Here is a 16507-nt window from a genome sequence, read left to right as displayed (position 1 = left end):
AATAGAAGTGTATTTAAAGGGGGTCTTAAAATTACATGCTCTATCTGAATCATGCGTGTTTAATTTTGACTTTTCTATCCCTTTAATACAATCATTTTAGAGCATATATTGTGCCTGTTAACTGCACTTGACATTTGTGACTAATGGCTCATGAATATACTGTTTAACATAGTTCAGTGCAACAATAAAGCTATATATTTAAGCGGCACTTGTGCATGTGATCATATGATTTAAAAAGCCTTGATTTCATTACAAGTGGTGTGTTAAAAAGATGTGAAATTCCCAAAATAGAGTGCATTGTTAGCCATACAATTGTGTATTATGATCTCACCATACAGAGAAACAAAACAAAGGGGGGGAAAAAGATACAATAATTAGGGAAAATAAGGTTGTTTTCCCTAAAGGCTTATTTCTTACCGCTATCCCTCTGTAGGAGGGCTCCTTCTCAGAAAGGTGCTCATAAACACGATATTCCTTTCTCTGGGCAACACACTTTGTTATCTGGAGAAACAGGTCACAAGCATGACAGTCTAACTAGGGTATCCTTAAACGTGAACCACATTAGAGGGTTGGTGGGAGGGTGGGTTGAAGGACAGTAAAGAGTTAAAACGACCAGTAGTTCAGTAACACATTCAGTTCTGAAACTATGTGAAGAGGTAAAAAAAACACAAAAAAAAAAAAAAAAAAACCTGAAAGTGCCAAGTTTAAAAACATAACACGAGAAGGAGATTGAAATAAAAAGCCGCAATACATTTAAGGGCTGTATATCTGTAATCAGGAGGGAAAGGAATGTTTTGCAACAAGATTGCTGTATTTTGTTTCTAGTTTAAAGTTGTACGAGTGTTTTAAACTCATCACTTAGAAATTAATTGATGAGTCAAGCAATAAAATATACTTTTAAGTACCTATACATATTCACATATATATGAAACGTAACTGTGTATAGGACTTCAAAAAAAGCAAAAAAATTACATTTCATAAAGGCACAGAGTAATTACTGTGATGATAAAATGTTGGATGATTATAAAAATTTGCTATAATTAGCCCATTTTTTTAAATAAATTTGTAAACAAACACACACAATTTCTTAAAGTGAACCTAATATGTGAGGTGGGTAATAAATGTTTACAATTATCCTTTTAATCCTTAAAGGGACATGCAAGCCAACATTTTTCTTTTACGATTCAGACAGAGCATGCAATTTTATTCCACTTTCCAATCTACTTCTATTAAATGTGCTTCTTTCTCATAGTACCCTTAGTTGTAAAGCATTCCCAGGTAGGCTCAGGAGAAGCAATGCATTACTGAGAGCTAACTGCTGATATGGTGGCTGCACACAAATGCCTCGTCATTGGTTCACCAGATGTGTTCAACTAACTCTCGGTAATGCATAGCTGTTGCTTCAAAAAAAGATACCAAGAGAATGAAGAAAATAATAATAGAGCATGTGATTTTAAACAACTTTCCAATGTACTCTGATTCATGATATAAAAATGTTGTGTTTCATGTCCCTTTAAGCAAAGGTAAAATATTAAAGTGTCAGAATCGCCATCTATACTTATTCAAGAGATGTAATAGGTAGGAAATCACAGGATACAAGTAGAGTATATTCTAGGAAGACCATTTTCCAAGAATATATTATGTATACATCTTAAAAAGGGATATGAAACAGTTTGTTTCATTGTTGTAATAAAAAAAAGCTTTAAGAAGTGGTTTATACTTTATGAATACATATTGCAATTTTACCTTTTTTTTTTTTAAAGCTTAATTTGTGAGGTGTCCATTACTTCCTGTCAAAGCCCTAACAAGGAAGCTGTGGTCTGTACAGGAAGAAGTGTAGTTTGATGTCAAAACTACTAGAGTAGCATGAGCTGGTTTATTATTAAGTGACTACTAGATAAACAGGGTGTCCGTCTTTATTTGCCCATGCTCAGGAGAGGCAGAATGCAACCTAAGTTGCCAACATGTCAGCTATCTCACCTCCCTGAAGGTAGTTGCTACACTGAGAATTATTAACTGCTCATTGAGTAAAAGAAATGGCAAACAACTTTTTTTTGCATAACCCGTTTAATTTTATGTTTACTTTGATTTAACATTTGTTTTTACAGAAGAAGCACTGTTTAATATCCCTTTAAATAACTGTACTAGGATAACGTGTAATTATAAGAGGCTTTATTAAAACTGATTAAACATTTTTTTTTAGAGAAAAACACAATAGGGGATGTTTTGTATCAGGAGATCATGCTCATATTTTACAAGCTTTATCGTCTTATGTGTGTGTCACACCACAACTATTCCTGACCTATACTGATCAGGAAAACCAATGGATAAGGTTTTAGAAATAGTGGGTCAGTATTGCTCACCTATTCCTTACTGAACTCCGGTAACTAAATCACAATCTACTTGACATACTAACAGGAGCTACAGATTGTGATGATCACTCAACAAGAACATGCTTAAAGGGGACAGTGTACTGTTTCTCCTTAATGTGCTTCCATTTATTTGTTATACCATCGGCAGAGTTTATATGGCAAATGGTTCCGTTAGGTAAATTTTGGTACATGAAATAGGTTTCTGCTAACTGAAACCACGACCAATTATAGTGGGCTGACCTTGTAGGGAGAGTATACCTTATTATGTTGCCTCATTATGTTATCTGTCTGATTATTTAGACAAACTAATCTTTATTACTGTTTACAGAAAGGACAATATTGAGAGAACAGTAGAAAATTATAATTTTAGTACCTCTCTTTCACAACCCCCCGCTGGGAGCATTATTTTATTTAAAACTTCTTGTTTACATGTTTTTTTTATAGGCCTGGGAATTCAGCAGCTAAGTTATCTGTGGGAGGCGGCCACTTGCAGCATTTCGCTCTTTTCGGAGCCAGAATTCTACTTGTGAAATTGCAACACATTAAACAAAATTTTCTCTTTTATTATTCAGATAGAGAATGCATTTTTTTAAACAGTTTCCAGTTTACTTCTATTATCAAATTTGCTTTGGTCTCATGTTTTTCTTTGTTCAAGAGATACCTAGGGTAGGTAGCGTGTACATGCCTGAATCGCTACATGACAGGAAATAGTGCTGCTTTCTAGTGCTACTACTAATGTATAACATTGTAGCAAAACTTCTGCCATATTGTGCTGCAGACATGTGCACACTCCTGAGCTTACATAACTTCTTTTCAACAAAGGATAACAAAAGAACGGGGGGGGAAATAGTAAATTTGTTTAAAATTGTATGTTCTATCTGAAACATGAAAGAAAAATGTTTGGGTTTCATGCCCCTTTAAGTACAGAAATGTTCAGTATACGGGAAGCAACAGGCAACATTAGCTATTTCAAATGAGAAAATAAAAGCGAAGGAGCTATTTGTTAACAATTTAATACACTGCAGTAGGTAAAATGGATAATTAGGAACACATTAAACAAAGGGAGAAAATATTAGAGTACACTGTCCCTTTAATTGCTGTGATTTGTGTGTGTGTATGACCTACCAGCTGAAAATACAAAACAGGTCATTGGATTCTTTTGCTCAAACTATTTTACAGCATCTAGCTAGCATATGCTTGTTTTTCTACCCTTCACCTGACATTTCTGCTTTCAGTCTATTGCCTCTAGAGGGAAGTTAATTTAAGGGAAAAACAACAATTCAAGCAATGCATTCTTAGGATGTTTTCTCCCTTCCCAAGGATTTCAGTGCAGAATTAGAAACTAAATATGACACCCATTATATTATATCTGATATGGCCTTTCACTACTAACAAATAAAAAAAGTTAAAATATAAAATAAAAAAGGGAAAAGCCATTCATACAGTTTTAATCAGGGATTTTCCCCCTGATCTAAAATAAAACAAACAAACAAAACACACAAAAACTAAGAGAGAAATGCTACTTTGCCTAGACCTGTGATGGCTGGACCTTGACACCCGACATGTTTCAGAACTACATTTCCCATGATGCTCAATTAAACTGCAGAGTGTCTAAGCATCATGGGAAACTGTTTTAAAACATCCTCAGGAGCCAAGGTTAGCCAGCACTGGCCTATACTATCATAAGCACTCTCTAAGTAAAAGTGAACTAATCTGAAAGAGTAGGACCAACTTTTACAGCCTATCTAGTTTTATGTTCTCACCATTGCTAATTCAGCTTCAAGCTCCTTAATTCTGTTGTCCTTTAAGTCCAGCTGTGCCCGAAGAGAACTTGCGTGGTCTGTTGCTTCCTTGGCCTGGCGTCGTAGCTCCCACTTCTCTCGTTCTAAAAGGTCTTTCTCTTTTGCTAAAACTTTTACTGCATCTTCACTTTCCTAAAAAAATAAGCAACAAAAAAAACCAAACGCATGAAACATTATACAACACACATAATGCATATGCAAACTTATAAACCTGCTCTTTTTTAATAAATCCATTAAAAACAACCCAAGATCACTTTTTTTTTAGATGTCCAAGCACAAAAGAAAAGTCACAAATTAGCTTCATTTTTAACAACCTTTGCATGGGAAGCTCTGTTTCTAAAACACTATATAGTCAGTGTTTGATTGTGACTGTATTACCTGATGCAAAAAACAGAAAAAAAGAAAATTTATACTTACCTGATAAATTTATTTCCGGGCATGGAGAGTCCACAAAACAATCATATTACTAGTGGGATATTCACTCCTGGCCAGAAGGAGGCGGCAAAGAGCACCCCAGCAGAGCTGTTAAGTATCACTTCCTTTACCCATAACCCCCAGTCATTCGGCGGAAGGGAAACGGAAAAAGACAAGGATATAGAGGTGCCTGATAACTAGACAAAAAAACTGCCGTTTTAATTTGAATAAGGGTAGGTTGTAGACTCTCCATGCCCGGAAATAAATTTATCAGGTAAGCATAAATTTTGTTTTTTTTTCCTATGGCATGGAGAGTCCACAAAACATGCTAATTACTAGTGGGAATCAATACCCAAGCTAGAGGACACAGAATAAATAGAGAGGGAGAACATGACAGGCAGACCTAAACTGAAGGTACCACCGCTTAAAGAACCTTTCTCCCAAAAGAAGCCTCAGCTGAGGCAAAATTATCAAATTTGTAGAATTTGGAAAAAGTATAAATAGAGAGGACCAAGTGGCCGTCTTACAGATTTGCTCCACAGAAGCTTCATTTTTTAAAGCCCATGAAGATGAAACCGCTCTAGTGGAATGAGCCATAATTTCTCTCAGGCGGCTGCTGTCCAGCTGTCTCATAAGATAAATGGATAACCCTTCTCAACCGAGATGCCATCAAATCCAACTCTGGAACCCCCCACCTAAGAGTTATCATTGTTAAATCCTCTGGGTGGAGAGCCCACTCTCCGTGATGAAAAGTCTGCCTGCTTAGAAAATCCCCCTCCCAGTTGTCCACCCCTGGTATGTGGATGGCAGAGAGATTGCAATCGTGAGACTCCGCCCACTGGAGAATGCGAGACACCTTCATTGCCAAGGAACTCAAAGTTCCTCCCTGGTGATTGATGTAGGCCACCAAGGTGATGTCTGACTGAAATCTGATAAATCGGACCAAAGCTAGTTGGGGCCAAGCTATTAAAGCATAGAAAATTGCTCTCAACTCTAAGATGTTTATTGGAAGAGACGACTCCTTTGGAGTCCACAGACCAGAAGTCTTTAAGAAACCCCAAACTGCTCCCCAGTCTAACAGGCTGGCGTCCGTGGTCACAATCACCCAGGAAGGATGTGCCCTAGACAGATGGTCTTGTGAAACCCATCATGAGAGTGAGACTCTTGTTGAAGATTCCAAATGTATCTTCTGCGAGAGATCTGAGTGGTTCCCGTTCCATTGACTAAGCATGCATAGCTGCAGAGGTCTCAGATGGAACCGAGCAAAAGGAATGATGTCCATGGAGGCAACCACCAGTCCAATCACCTCCATGCATTGAGCCACAGATGAACTAATAGACGGGAGAGACAGGCAAGAAACATGAAGCTTGGATTTTCTGACATCCATCAGAAAAAACAGAATTTATGCTTACCTGATAAATTACTTTCTCCAACGGTGTGTCCGGTCCACGGCGTCATCCATAACTTGTGGGAATATTCTCTTCCCCAACAGGAAATGGCAAAGAGCACAGCAAAAGCTGTCCATATAGTCCCTCCTAGGCTCCGCCCACCCCAGTCATTCGACCGACGGACAGGAGAAAAAACAGGAGAAACCATAAGGTGCCGTGGTGACTGTAGTTAAAGAAAGAAATTCATCAAATCCGATTAAAAAACCAGGGCGGGCCGTGGACCGGACACAACGTTGGAGAAAGTAATTTATCAGGTAATCATAAATTCTGTTTTCTCCAACATTGGTGTGTCCGGTCCACAGCGTCATCCATAACTTGTGGGAACCAATACCAAAGCTTTAGGACACGGATGAAGGGAGGGAGCCAATCAGGTTACCTAAACAGAAGGCACCACGGCTTGCAAAACCTTTCTCCCAAAAATAGCCTCCGAAGAAGCAAAAGTATCAAATTTGTAGAATTTGGCAAAAGTGTGCAGGGAAGACCAAGTCGCTGCCTTACATATCTGATCAACAGAAGCCTCGTTCTTGAAGGCCCATGTGGAAGCCAAAGCCCTAGTAGAGTGAGCTGTGATGCGTTCAGGAGGTTGCCGTCCGGCAGTCTCGTAAGCCAATCGGATGATGCTTTTCAGCCAAAAGGAAAGAGGTAGCAGTAGCTTTTTGACCTCTCCTCTTGCCAGAATAAATGACAAACAGAGAAGACGTTTGTCTGAAATCCTTTGTTGCTTCTAAATAGAACTTTAAAGCACGAACTACATCTAAATTGTGTAACAAACGTTCCTTCTTTGAAACTGGATTCGGACACAAAGAAGGCACAACTATTTCCTGGTTAATATTCTTGTTGGAAACAACCTTTGGAAGGAAACCAGGTTTAGTACGCAAAACAACCTTACCTGAATGGAACACCAGATAGGGCGGATTACACTGCAAAGCAGATAACTCAGAAACTCTTCTAGCAGAAGAAAACATAATTTATGTAAGAACTTACCTGATAAATTCATTTCTTTCATATTAGCAAGAGTCCATGAGCTAGTGACGTATGGGATATACATTCCTACCAGGAGGGGCAAAGTTTCCCAAACCTCAAAATGCCTATAAATACACCCCTCACCACACCCACAAATCAGTTTAACGAATAGCCAAGAAGTGGGGTGATAAGAAAAAAGTGCGAAAGCATAAAAAATAAGGAATTGGAATAATTGTGCTTTATACAAAAAAATCATAACCACCACAAAAAAGGGTGGGCCTCATGGACTCTTGCTAATATGAAAGAAATGAATTTATCAGGTAAGTTCTTACATAAATTATGTTTTCTTTCATGTAATTTAGCAAGAGTCCATGAGCTAGTGACGTATGGGATAATGACTACCCAAGATGTGGATCTTTCCACGCAAGAGTCACTAGAGAGGGAGGGATAAAATAAAGACAGCCAATTCCTGCTGAAAATAATCCACACCCAAAATAAAGTTTAAATGAAAACATAAGCAGAAGATTCAAACTGAAACAGCTGCCTGAAGTACTTTTCTACCAAAAACTGCTTCAGAAGAAGAAAACGCATCAAAATGGTAGAATTTAGTAAAAGTATGCAAAGAAGACCAAGTTGCTGCTTTGCAAATCTGATCAACCGAAGCTTCATTCCTAAACGCCCAGGAAGTAGAAACTGACCTAGTAGAATGATCTGTAATCCTCTGAGGCGGAGTTTTACCCGACTCAACAGAGGCATGATGAATTAAAGATTTCAACCAAAATGCCAAAGAAATGGCAGAAGCTTTCTGGCCTTTCTAGAACCGGAAAAGATGACAAATAGACTAGAAGTCTTTCGGAAAGTCTTAGTAGCTTCAACATAATATTTCAAAGCTCTAACAACATCCAAAGAATGCAATGATTTCTCCTTAGAATTCTTAGGATTAGGGCATAATGAAGGAACTACAATTTCTCTACTAATGTTGTTAGAATTCACAACCTTAGGTAAAAATTCAAAAGAAGTTCGCAACACTGCCTTATCCTGATGAAAAATCAGAAAAGGAGACTCACAAGAAAGAGCAGATAATTCAGAGACTCTTCTGGCAGAAGAGATGGCCAAAAGGAACAAAACTTTCCAAGAAAGTAATTTAATGTCCAATGAATGCATAGGTTCAAACGGAGGAGCTTGAAGAGCCCCCAGAACCAAATTTAAACTCCAAGGAGGAGAAATTGACTTAATGACAGGTTTTATACGAACCAAGGCTTGCACAAAACAATGAATATCAGGAAGATTAGCAATCTTTCTGTGAAAAAGAACAGAAAGAGCAGAGATTTGACCTTTCAAGGAACTTGCGGACAAACCTTTATCTAAACCATCCTGAAGAAACTGTAAAATTCTCTGAATTCTAAAAGAATGCCAGGAAAAATGATGAGAAAGACACCAAGAAATATAAGTCTTCCAGACTCTATAATATATCTCTCTAGATACAGATTTACGAGCCTGTAACATAGTATCAATCACAGAGTCAGAGAAACCTCTTTGACCAAGAATCAAGCGTTCAATCTCCATACCTTTAAATTTAAGGATTTGAGATCCTGATGGAAAAACAAAATTTATGCTTACCTGATAAATTCCTTTCTCCTGTAGTGTGGTCAGTCCACGGGTCATCATTACTTCTGGGATATTAACTCCTCCCCAACAGGAAGTGCAAGAGGATTCACCCAGCAGAGCTGCTACATAGCTGCTCCCCTCTACATCACCTCCAGTCATTCGACCAAGGACCAACGAGAAAGGAGAAGCCAAAGGGTGTAGTGGTGACTGGAGTATAATTCAAATTTTTTTTACCTGCCATAAAAAACAGGGCGGGCCGTGGACTGACCACACTACAAGAGAAAGGAATTTATCAGGTAAGCATAAATTTTGTTTTCTCCTGTTAAGTGTGGTCAGTCCACGGGTCATCATTACTTCTGGGATACCAATACCAAAGCTAAAGTACACGGATGACGGGAGGGACAGGCAGGCTCTTTATACGGAAGGAACCACTGCCTGAAGAACCTTTCTCCCAAAAACAGCCTCCGAAGAAGCAAAAGTGTCAAATTTGTAAAATTTGGAAAAAGTATGAAGAGAAGACCAAGTTGCAGCCTTGCAAATCTGTTCAACAGAAGCCTCATTTTTAAAGGCCCAAGTGGAAGCCACAGCTCTAGTAGAATGAGCTGTAATTCTTTCAGGAGGCTGCTGTCCAGCAGTCTCATAGGCTAACCGTATTATGCTACGAAGCCAAAAAGAGAGAGAGGTGGCCGAAGCCTTTTGACCTCTCCTCTGACCAGAATAAACGACAAACAGGGAAGACGTTTGTCGAAAATCCTTAGTTGCCTGTAGATAAAATTTCAGGGCACGGACTACATCTAGATTGTGTAGCAGACGTTCCTTCTTCGAAGAAGGATTAGGACACAAGGATGGAACAACAATCTCTTGATTGATATTCCTGTTAGTGACTACCTTAGGTAAGAACCCAGGCTTAGTACGCAGAACTACCTTGTCTGAATGAAAAATCAGATAAGGAGAATCACAATGTAAGGCAGATAACTCAGAGACTCTTCGAGCCGAGGAAATAGTCATTAAAAATAGAACTTTCCAAGATAACAGCTTGATATCAATGGAATGAAGGGGTTCAAACGGAACACCCTGTAAAACGTTAAGAACTAAGTTCAAACTCCATGGCGGAGCAACAGTTTTAAACACAGGCTTGATCCTAGCTAAAGCCTGACAAAAAGCTTGAACGTCGGGAACTTCTGACAGACGTTTGTGTAAAAGAACGGACAGAGCTGAAATCTGTCCCTTTAAGGAACTAGCGGATAAACCCTTTTCTAAACCTTCTTGTAGAAAAGACAATATCCTAGGAATCCTAACCTTACTCCATGAGTAACTCTTGGATTCGCACCAATATAAGTATTTACGCCATATCTTATGGTAAATCTTTCTGGTAACAGGCTTCCTAGCCTGTATTAAGGTATCAATAACTGACTCAGAAAAACCACGTTTTGATAAAATCAAGCGTTCAATTTCCAAGCAGTCAGCTTCAGAGAAATTAGATTTTGATGTTTGAAGGGACCCTGGATCAGAAGGTCCTGTTTCAGAGGTAGAGACCAAGGTGGACAGGAGGACATGTCCACTAGATCTGCATACCAAGTCCTGCGTGGCCATGCAGGCGCTATTAGAATCACTGATGCTCTCTCCTGCTTGATTCTGGCAATCAATCGAGGAAGCATCGGGAAGGGTGGAAACACATAAGCCATCCCGAAGGTCCAAGGTGCTGTCAAAGCATCTATCAGAACCGCTCCCGGATCCCTGGATCTGGACCCGTAACGAGGAAGCTTGGCGTTCTGTCGAGACGCCATGAGATCTATCTCTGGTTTGCCCCAACGTCGAAGTATTTGGGCAAAGACCTCCGGATGAAGTTCCCACTCCCCCGGATGAAAAGTCTGACGACTTAGGAAATCCGCCTCCCAGTTCTCCACTCCCGGGATGTGGATTGCTGACAGGTGGCAAGAGTGAGACTCTGCCCAGCGAATTATCTTTGATACTTCCATCATTGCTAGGGAGCTTCTTGTCCCTCCCTGATGGTTGATGTAAGCTACAGTCGTGATGTTGTCCGACTGAAACCTGATGAACCCCCGAGTTGTTAACTGGGGCCAAGCCAGAAGGGCATTGAGAACTGCTCTCAATTCCAGAATGTTTATTGGTAGGAGACTCTCCTCCTGATTCCATTGTCCCTGAGCCTTCAGAGAATTCCAGACAGCGCCCCAACCTAGTAGGCTGGCGTCTGTTGTTACAATTGTCCAGTCTGGCCTGCTGAATGGCATCCCCCTGGACAGATGTGGCAGAGAAAGCCACCATAGAAGAGAATTTCTGGTCTCTTGATCCAGATTCAGAGTAGGGGACAAGTCTGAGTAATCCCCATTCCACTGACTTAGCATGCACAATTGCAGCGGTCTGAGATGTAGGCGTGCAAAGGGTACTATGTCCATTGCCGCTACCATTAAGCCGATCACCTCCATGCATTGAGCTACTGACGGGTGTTGAATGGAATGAAGGACACGGCATGCATTTTGAAGCTTTGTTAACCTGTCTTCTGTCAGGTAAATCTTCATTTCTACAGAATCTATAAGAGTCCCCAAGAAGGGAACTCTTGTGAGTGGAAAGAGAGAACTCTTCTTTTCGTTCACCTTCCATCCATGCGACCTTAGAAATGCCAGTACTAACTCTGTATGAGACTTGGCAGTTTGAAAACTTGAAGCTTGTATCAGAATGTCGTCTAGGTACGGAGCTACCGAAATTCCTTGCGGTCTTAGTACCGCCAGAAGAGCACCCAGAACCTTCGTGAAGATTCTTGGAGCCGTAGCCAATCCGAATGGAAGAGCTACAAACTGGTAATGCCTGTCTAGGAAGGCAAACCTTAGATACCGGTAATGATCTTTGTGAATCGGTATGTGAAGGTAAGCATCCTTTAAATCCACTGTGGTCCTTTTGGATCATGGGTAAGATTGTCCGAATAGTTTCCATCTTGAACGATGGGACTCTTAGGAATTTGTTTAGGATTTTTAAATCCAGGATTGGCCTGAAAGTTCCCTCTATTTTGGGAACCACAAACAGATTTGAGTAAAACCCTTGTCCTTGTTCCGACCGCGGAACCGGATGGATCACTCCCATTAGTAAAAGATCTTGTACACAGCGTAGAAACGCTTCTTTCTTTATTTGGTTTGTTGACAACCTTGACAGATGAAATCTCCCTTTTGGGGGAGAGGATTTGAAGTCCAGAAGGTATCCCTGAGATATGATCTCTAACGCCCAGGGATCCTGGACATCTCTTGCCCAAGCCTGGGCGAAGAGAGAAAGTCTGCCCCCCACTAGATCCGTTCTTGGATCGGGGGCCCTCAATTCATGCTGTCTTAGGGGCAGCAGCAGGTTTCCTGGCCTGCTTGCCCTTGTTCCAGGACTGGTTAGGTCTCCAGCCTTGTCTGTAGCGAGCAACAGCTCCTTCCTGTTTTGGTGCAGAGGAAGTTGATGCTGCTCCTGCTTTGAAATTACGAAAGGAACGAAAATTAGACTGTCTAGCCTTAGGTTTGGCTCTGTCTTGAGGCAGGGCATGGCCTTTACCTCCTGTAATGTCAGCGATAATTTCTTTCAACCCGGGCCCGAATAAGGTCTGTCCTTTGAAAGGTATATTAAGCAATTAAGACTTAGAAGTAACGTCAGCTGACCAGGATTTTAGCCACAGTGCTCTGCGCGCCTGAATGGCGAATCCGGAATTCTTAGCCGTAAGTTTAGTTAAATGTACTACGGCATCCGAAATAAATGAGTTAGCTAACTTAAGGGCTTTAAGCTTGTGTGTAATCTCATCTAATGGAGCTGATTCAAGTGTCTCTTCCAGAGACTCAAACCAAAATGCTGCTGCAGCCGTGACAGGCGCAATGCATGCAAGAGGTTGCAATATAAAACCTTGTTGAACAAACATTTTCTTAAGGTAACCCTCTAACTTTTTATCCATTGGATCTGAAAAGGCACAGCTATCCTCCACCGGGATAGTGGTACGCTTAGCTAAAGTAGAAACTGCTCCCTCCACCTTAGGGACTGTTTGCCATAAGTCCCGTGTGGTGGCGTCTATTGGAAACATCTTTCTAAATATAGGAGGGGGTGAGAACGGCACACCGGGTCTATCCCACTCCTTAGTAACAATTTCAGTAAGTCTCTTAGGTATAGGAAAAACGTCAGTACCGCAAAATATTTATCCAACCTACACATTTTCTCTGGTACTGCAACTGTGTTACAATCATTCAGAGCCGCTAACACCTCCCCTAGTAATACATGGAGGTTTTCCAGCTTAAATTTAAAATTTGAAATGTCTGAATCCAGTTTGTTTGGATCAGAACCGTCACCCGCAGAATGAAGCTCTCCGTCCTCATGTTCTGCAAATTGTGACGCAGTGTCTGACATGGCCCTAATATTATCAGCGCACTCTGTTCTCACCCCAGAGTGATCACGCTTACCTCTTAGTTCTGGTAATTTAGCCAAAACTTCAGTCATAACAGTAGCCATATCCTGTAATGTGATTTGTAATGGCCGCCCAGATGTACTCGGCGCTACAATATCACGCACCTCCCGAGCGGGAGATGCAGGTACTGACACGTGAGGCGAGTTAGTCGGCATAACTCTCCCCTTGTTGTTTGGTGAAATATGTTCAATTTGTACAGATTGACTTTTATTTAAAGTAGCATCAATGCAGTTAGTACATAAATTTCTATTGGGCTCCACTTTGGCTTTAGCACATATAGCACAGATATCTTCCTCTGAATCAGACATGTTTAACACACTAGCAAATAAACTAGCAACTTGGAAATACTTTTCAAGTAATTTACTATAATATGAAAACGTACTGTGCCTATAATAAGCACAGAAAAAGTTATGACAGTTGAAAATTAATAAACTGAGAAGTTATAGCATCAAATCTTTGTAAAAACACAATTTTAACAAAGGATTGCTCCCATTAGCAAAGGATAACTAACCCTGATAGCAGAAAAAACAATACAGAAATAAACGTTTTTTATCACAGTCAACAACAATCTCACAGCTCTGCTGTGAGTGATTACCTCCCTCAAAATAAGTTTTGAAGACCCCTGAGTTCTGTAGAGATGAACCGGATCATGCAGGGAAGACAAACTTCTGACTGAATTTTTTGATGCGTAGCAAAAGCGCCAAAAAAGGCCCCTCCCCCTCACACACAACAGTGAGAGAGATCAGTAAACTGTCTTAAATTAAATAAAACGACTGCCAAGTGGAAAAAAATAGTGCCCAAAACATTTTTTCACCCAGTACCTCAGAAAATTAAACGATTTTACATGCCAGCAAAAAACGTTTAACATTAAATAAATTAAGTGTTATTAAAAAGCCTGTTGCTAGTCCCTGCAAATTAGGCTAAAGTCTTATGCATACAGTATAATTCCAGTGAAGTGCCATTCCCCAGAATACTGAAGTGTAAAATATACATACATGACAGCCTGATACCAGTTGCTGCTACTGCATTTAAGGCTGAGTTTACATTATATCGGTATGGCAGAACTTTCTCATCAATTCCATTGTCAGAAAATAATAAGCTGCTACATACCTCTTTGCAGATTAATCTGCCCGCTGTCCCCTGATCTGAAGTTTACCTCTCCTCAGATGGCCGAGAAACAGCAATATGATCTTAACTACGCCGGCTAAAATCATAGAAAAAAACAGGTAGATTCTTCTTCAAATTCTACCAGAGAAGGAATAACACACTCCGGTGCTATTATAAAATAACAAACTTTTGATTGAAGGTATGAAACTAAGTATAATCACCACAGTCCTCTCACACATCCTATCTACTCGTTGGGTGCAAGAGAATGACTGGAGGTGACGTAGAGGGGAGGAGCTATGTAGCAGCTCTGCTGGGTGAATCCTCTTGCACTTCCTGTTGGGGAGGAGCAATATCCCAGAAGTAATGATGACCCGTGGACTGACCACACTTAACAGGAGAAAAAGGACCTTGCGACAGAAGGTCTGGTCTTAACGGAAGAGTCCACGGTTGGCAAGAGGCCATCCGGACAAGATCCGCATACCAAAACCTGTGAGGCCAGGCTGGAGCTACCAGCAGAACAAACGAGAATTCCTTCAGAATCTTGGAGATTACTCTTGGAAGAAGAACTAGAGGCGGAAAGATATAGGCAGGATGATACTTCCAAGGAAGTGATAATGCATCCACTGCCTCCGCCTGAGGATCCCGGGATCTGGACAGATACCTGGGAAGTTTCTTGTTTAGATGAGAAGCCATCAGATCTATTTCTGGAAGTTCCCACATTTGAACAATCTGAAGAAATACCTCTGGGTGAAGAGACCATTCGCCCGGATGCAACGTTTGGCGACTGAGATAATCCGCTTCCCAATTGTCTATTCCTGGAATATGAACCGCAGAGATTAGACAGGAGCTGGATTCCGCCCAAACCAGAATTCGAGATACTTCTTTCATAGCCAGAGGACTGAGTCCCTCCTTGATGATTGATGTATGCCACAGTTGTGACATTGTCTGTCTGAAAACAAATGAACGATTCTCTCTTCAGAAGAGGCTAAGACTGAAGAGCTCTGAAAATTGCACGGAGTTCCAAAATATTGATCGGTAATCTCACCTCCTGAGATTCCCAAAACCCTTGTGCTGTCAGACCCCCCCACACAGCTCCCCAACCTGTAAGACTTGCATCTGTAGAAATTACAGTCCAGGTCGGAAGAACAAAAGAAGCCCCCTGAACTAAACGATGGTGATCTGTCCACCACGTCAGAGAGTGTCGTACAATCGGTTTTAAAGATATTAATTGAGATAATAGAAGCTGGCTTTGCTTTTCTAGAAGGCTTGGATTTATTCCAGACTGGAGATGGTTTCCAAACTGAAACTGCTCCTGAGGATGAAGGATCAGGTTTTTGTTCTTTGTTGAAACGAAAGGAACGAAAACGATTATTAGCCCTGTTTTTACCCTTAGATTTTTTATCCTGTGGTAAAAAAGTTCCTTTCCCACCAGTAACAGTTGAGATAATAGAATCCAACTGAGAACCAAATAATTTATTACCCTGGAAAGAAAGGGAAAGTAGAGTCGATTTAGAATCATGATCTGTTACTTGTTGAGCTAAAGTTTCCAACCAAAAAGTTGAAGCTGCAGCAACATCAGCCAATGATATAGCAGGTCTAAGAAGATTACCTGAACACAGATAAGCTTTTCTTAGAAAGGATTCTATTTTCCTATCTAAAGGATCCTTAAAGGAAGTACCATCTGCCGTAGGAATAGTAGTACGTTTAGCAAGGGTAGAAATAGCCCCATCAACTTTAGGGATTTTGTCCCAAAACTCTAATCTGTCGGACGGTACAGGATATAATTGCTTAAAACGTTTAGAAGGAGTAAATGAATTACCCAAATTATTCCATTTTCTGGAAATTACTTCAGAAATAGCACCAGGAACAGGAATAACTTCTGGAATAACCACATGAGATTTAAAGACCTTGTCTAAACGTTTAGATTTAGTATCAAGAGGACCAGAATCCTCAATTTCTAATGCAATTAGGACTTCTTTAAGTAAAGAACGGATAAATTCCATTTTAAATAAATATGACGATTTATCAGCATCAACCTCTGAGACAGAATCCTCTGTATCAGAAGAATCATTAGAATCAGAATGATGATGTTCATTTAAAAATTCATCTGTATAAAGAGAAGTTTTAAAAGACTTTTTATGTTTACCAGAAGGAGGAATAACAGACATAGCCTTCTTAATGGATTCAGAAACAAAATCTCTTATGTCATCAGGAACACTCTGAACATTAGATGTTGATGGAACAGCAACAGGTAATGGTACTTTACTAAAGGAAATATTTTCTGCATTAACAAGTTTGTCATGACATTTAATACAAACAACAGCTGGAGGAACAACTACCAAAAGTTTACAG

At 40.2% G+C, this 16507-nt stretch overlaps 1 protein-coding gene across 1 annotated transcript in view; it reads right to left on the bottom strand.

The window, feature by feature from the left end:
• Window positions 1-16507, bottom strand: part of LOC128638853 (kazrin-like) — a 504435-nt gene that overhangs the window by 93410 nt on the left and 394518 nt on the right. The window contains exons 5-6 of the mRNA XM_053690987.1: window positions 4136-4306; window positions 332-501 (exon numbers count right to left, since the gene is read on the bottom strand). Coding sequence (XP_053546962.1) covers window positions 332-501; window positions 4136-4306 — 341 coding nt within the window. The remainder of the gene's footprint in view (window positions 1-331; window positions 502-4135; window positions 4307-16507) is intronic.

The sequence above is a fragment of the Bombina bombina genome, chromosome 8 (genome assembly GCF_027579735.1).
Source record: "Bombina bombina isolate aBomBom1 chromosome 8, aBomBom1.pri, whole genome shotgun sequence".
In the NCBI taxonomy this organism is placed as follows: Eukaryota; Metazoa; Chordata; class Amphibia; order Anura; family Bombinatoridae; genus Bombina; species Bombina bombina.
The sequence above is the reverse complement of the archived record's forward strand: the minus strand, read 5'-3'. Positions and strand labels throughout refer to the sequence as shown.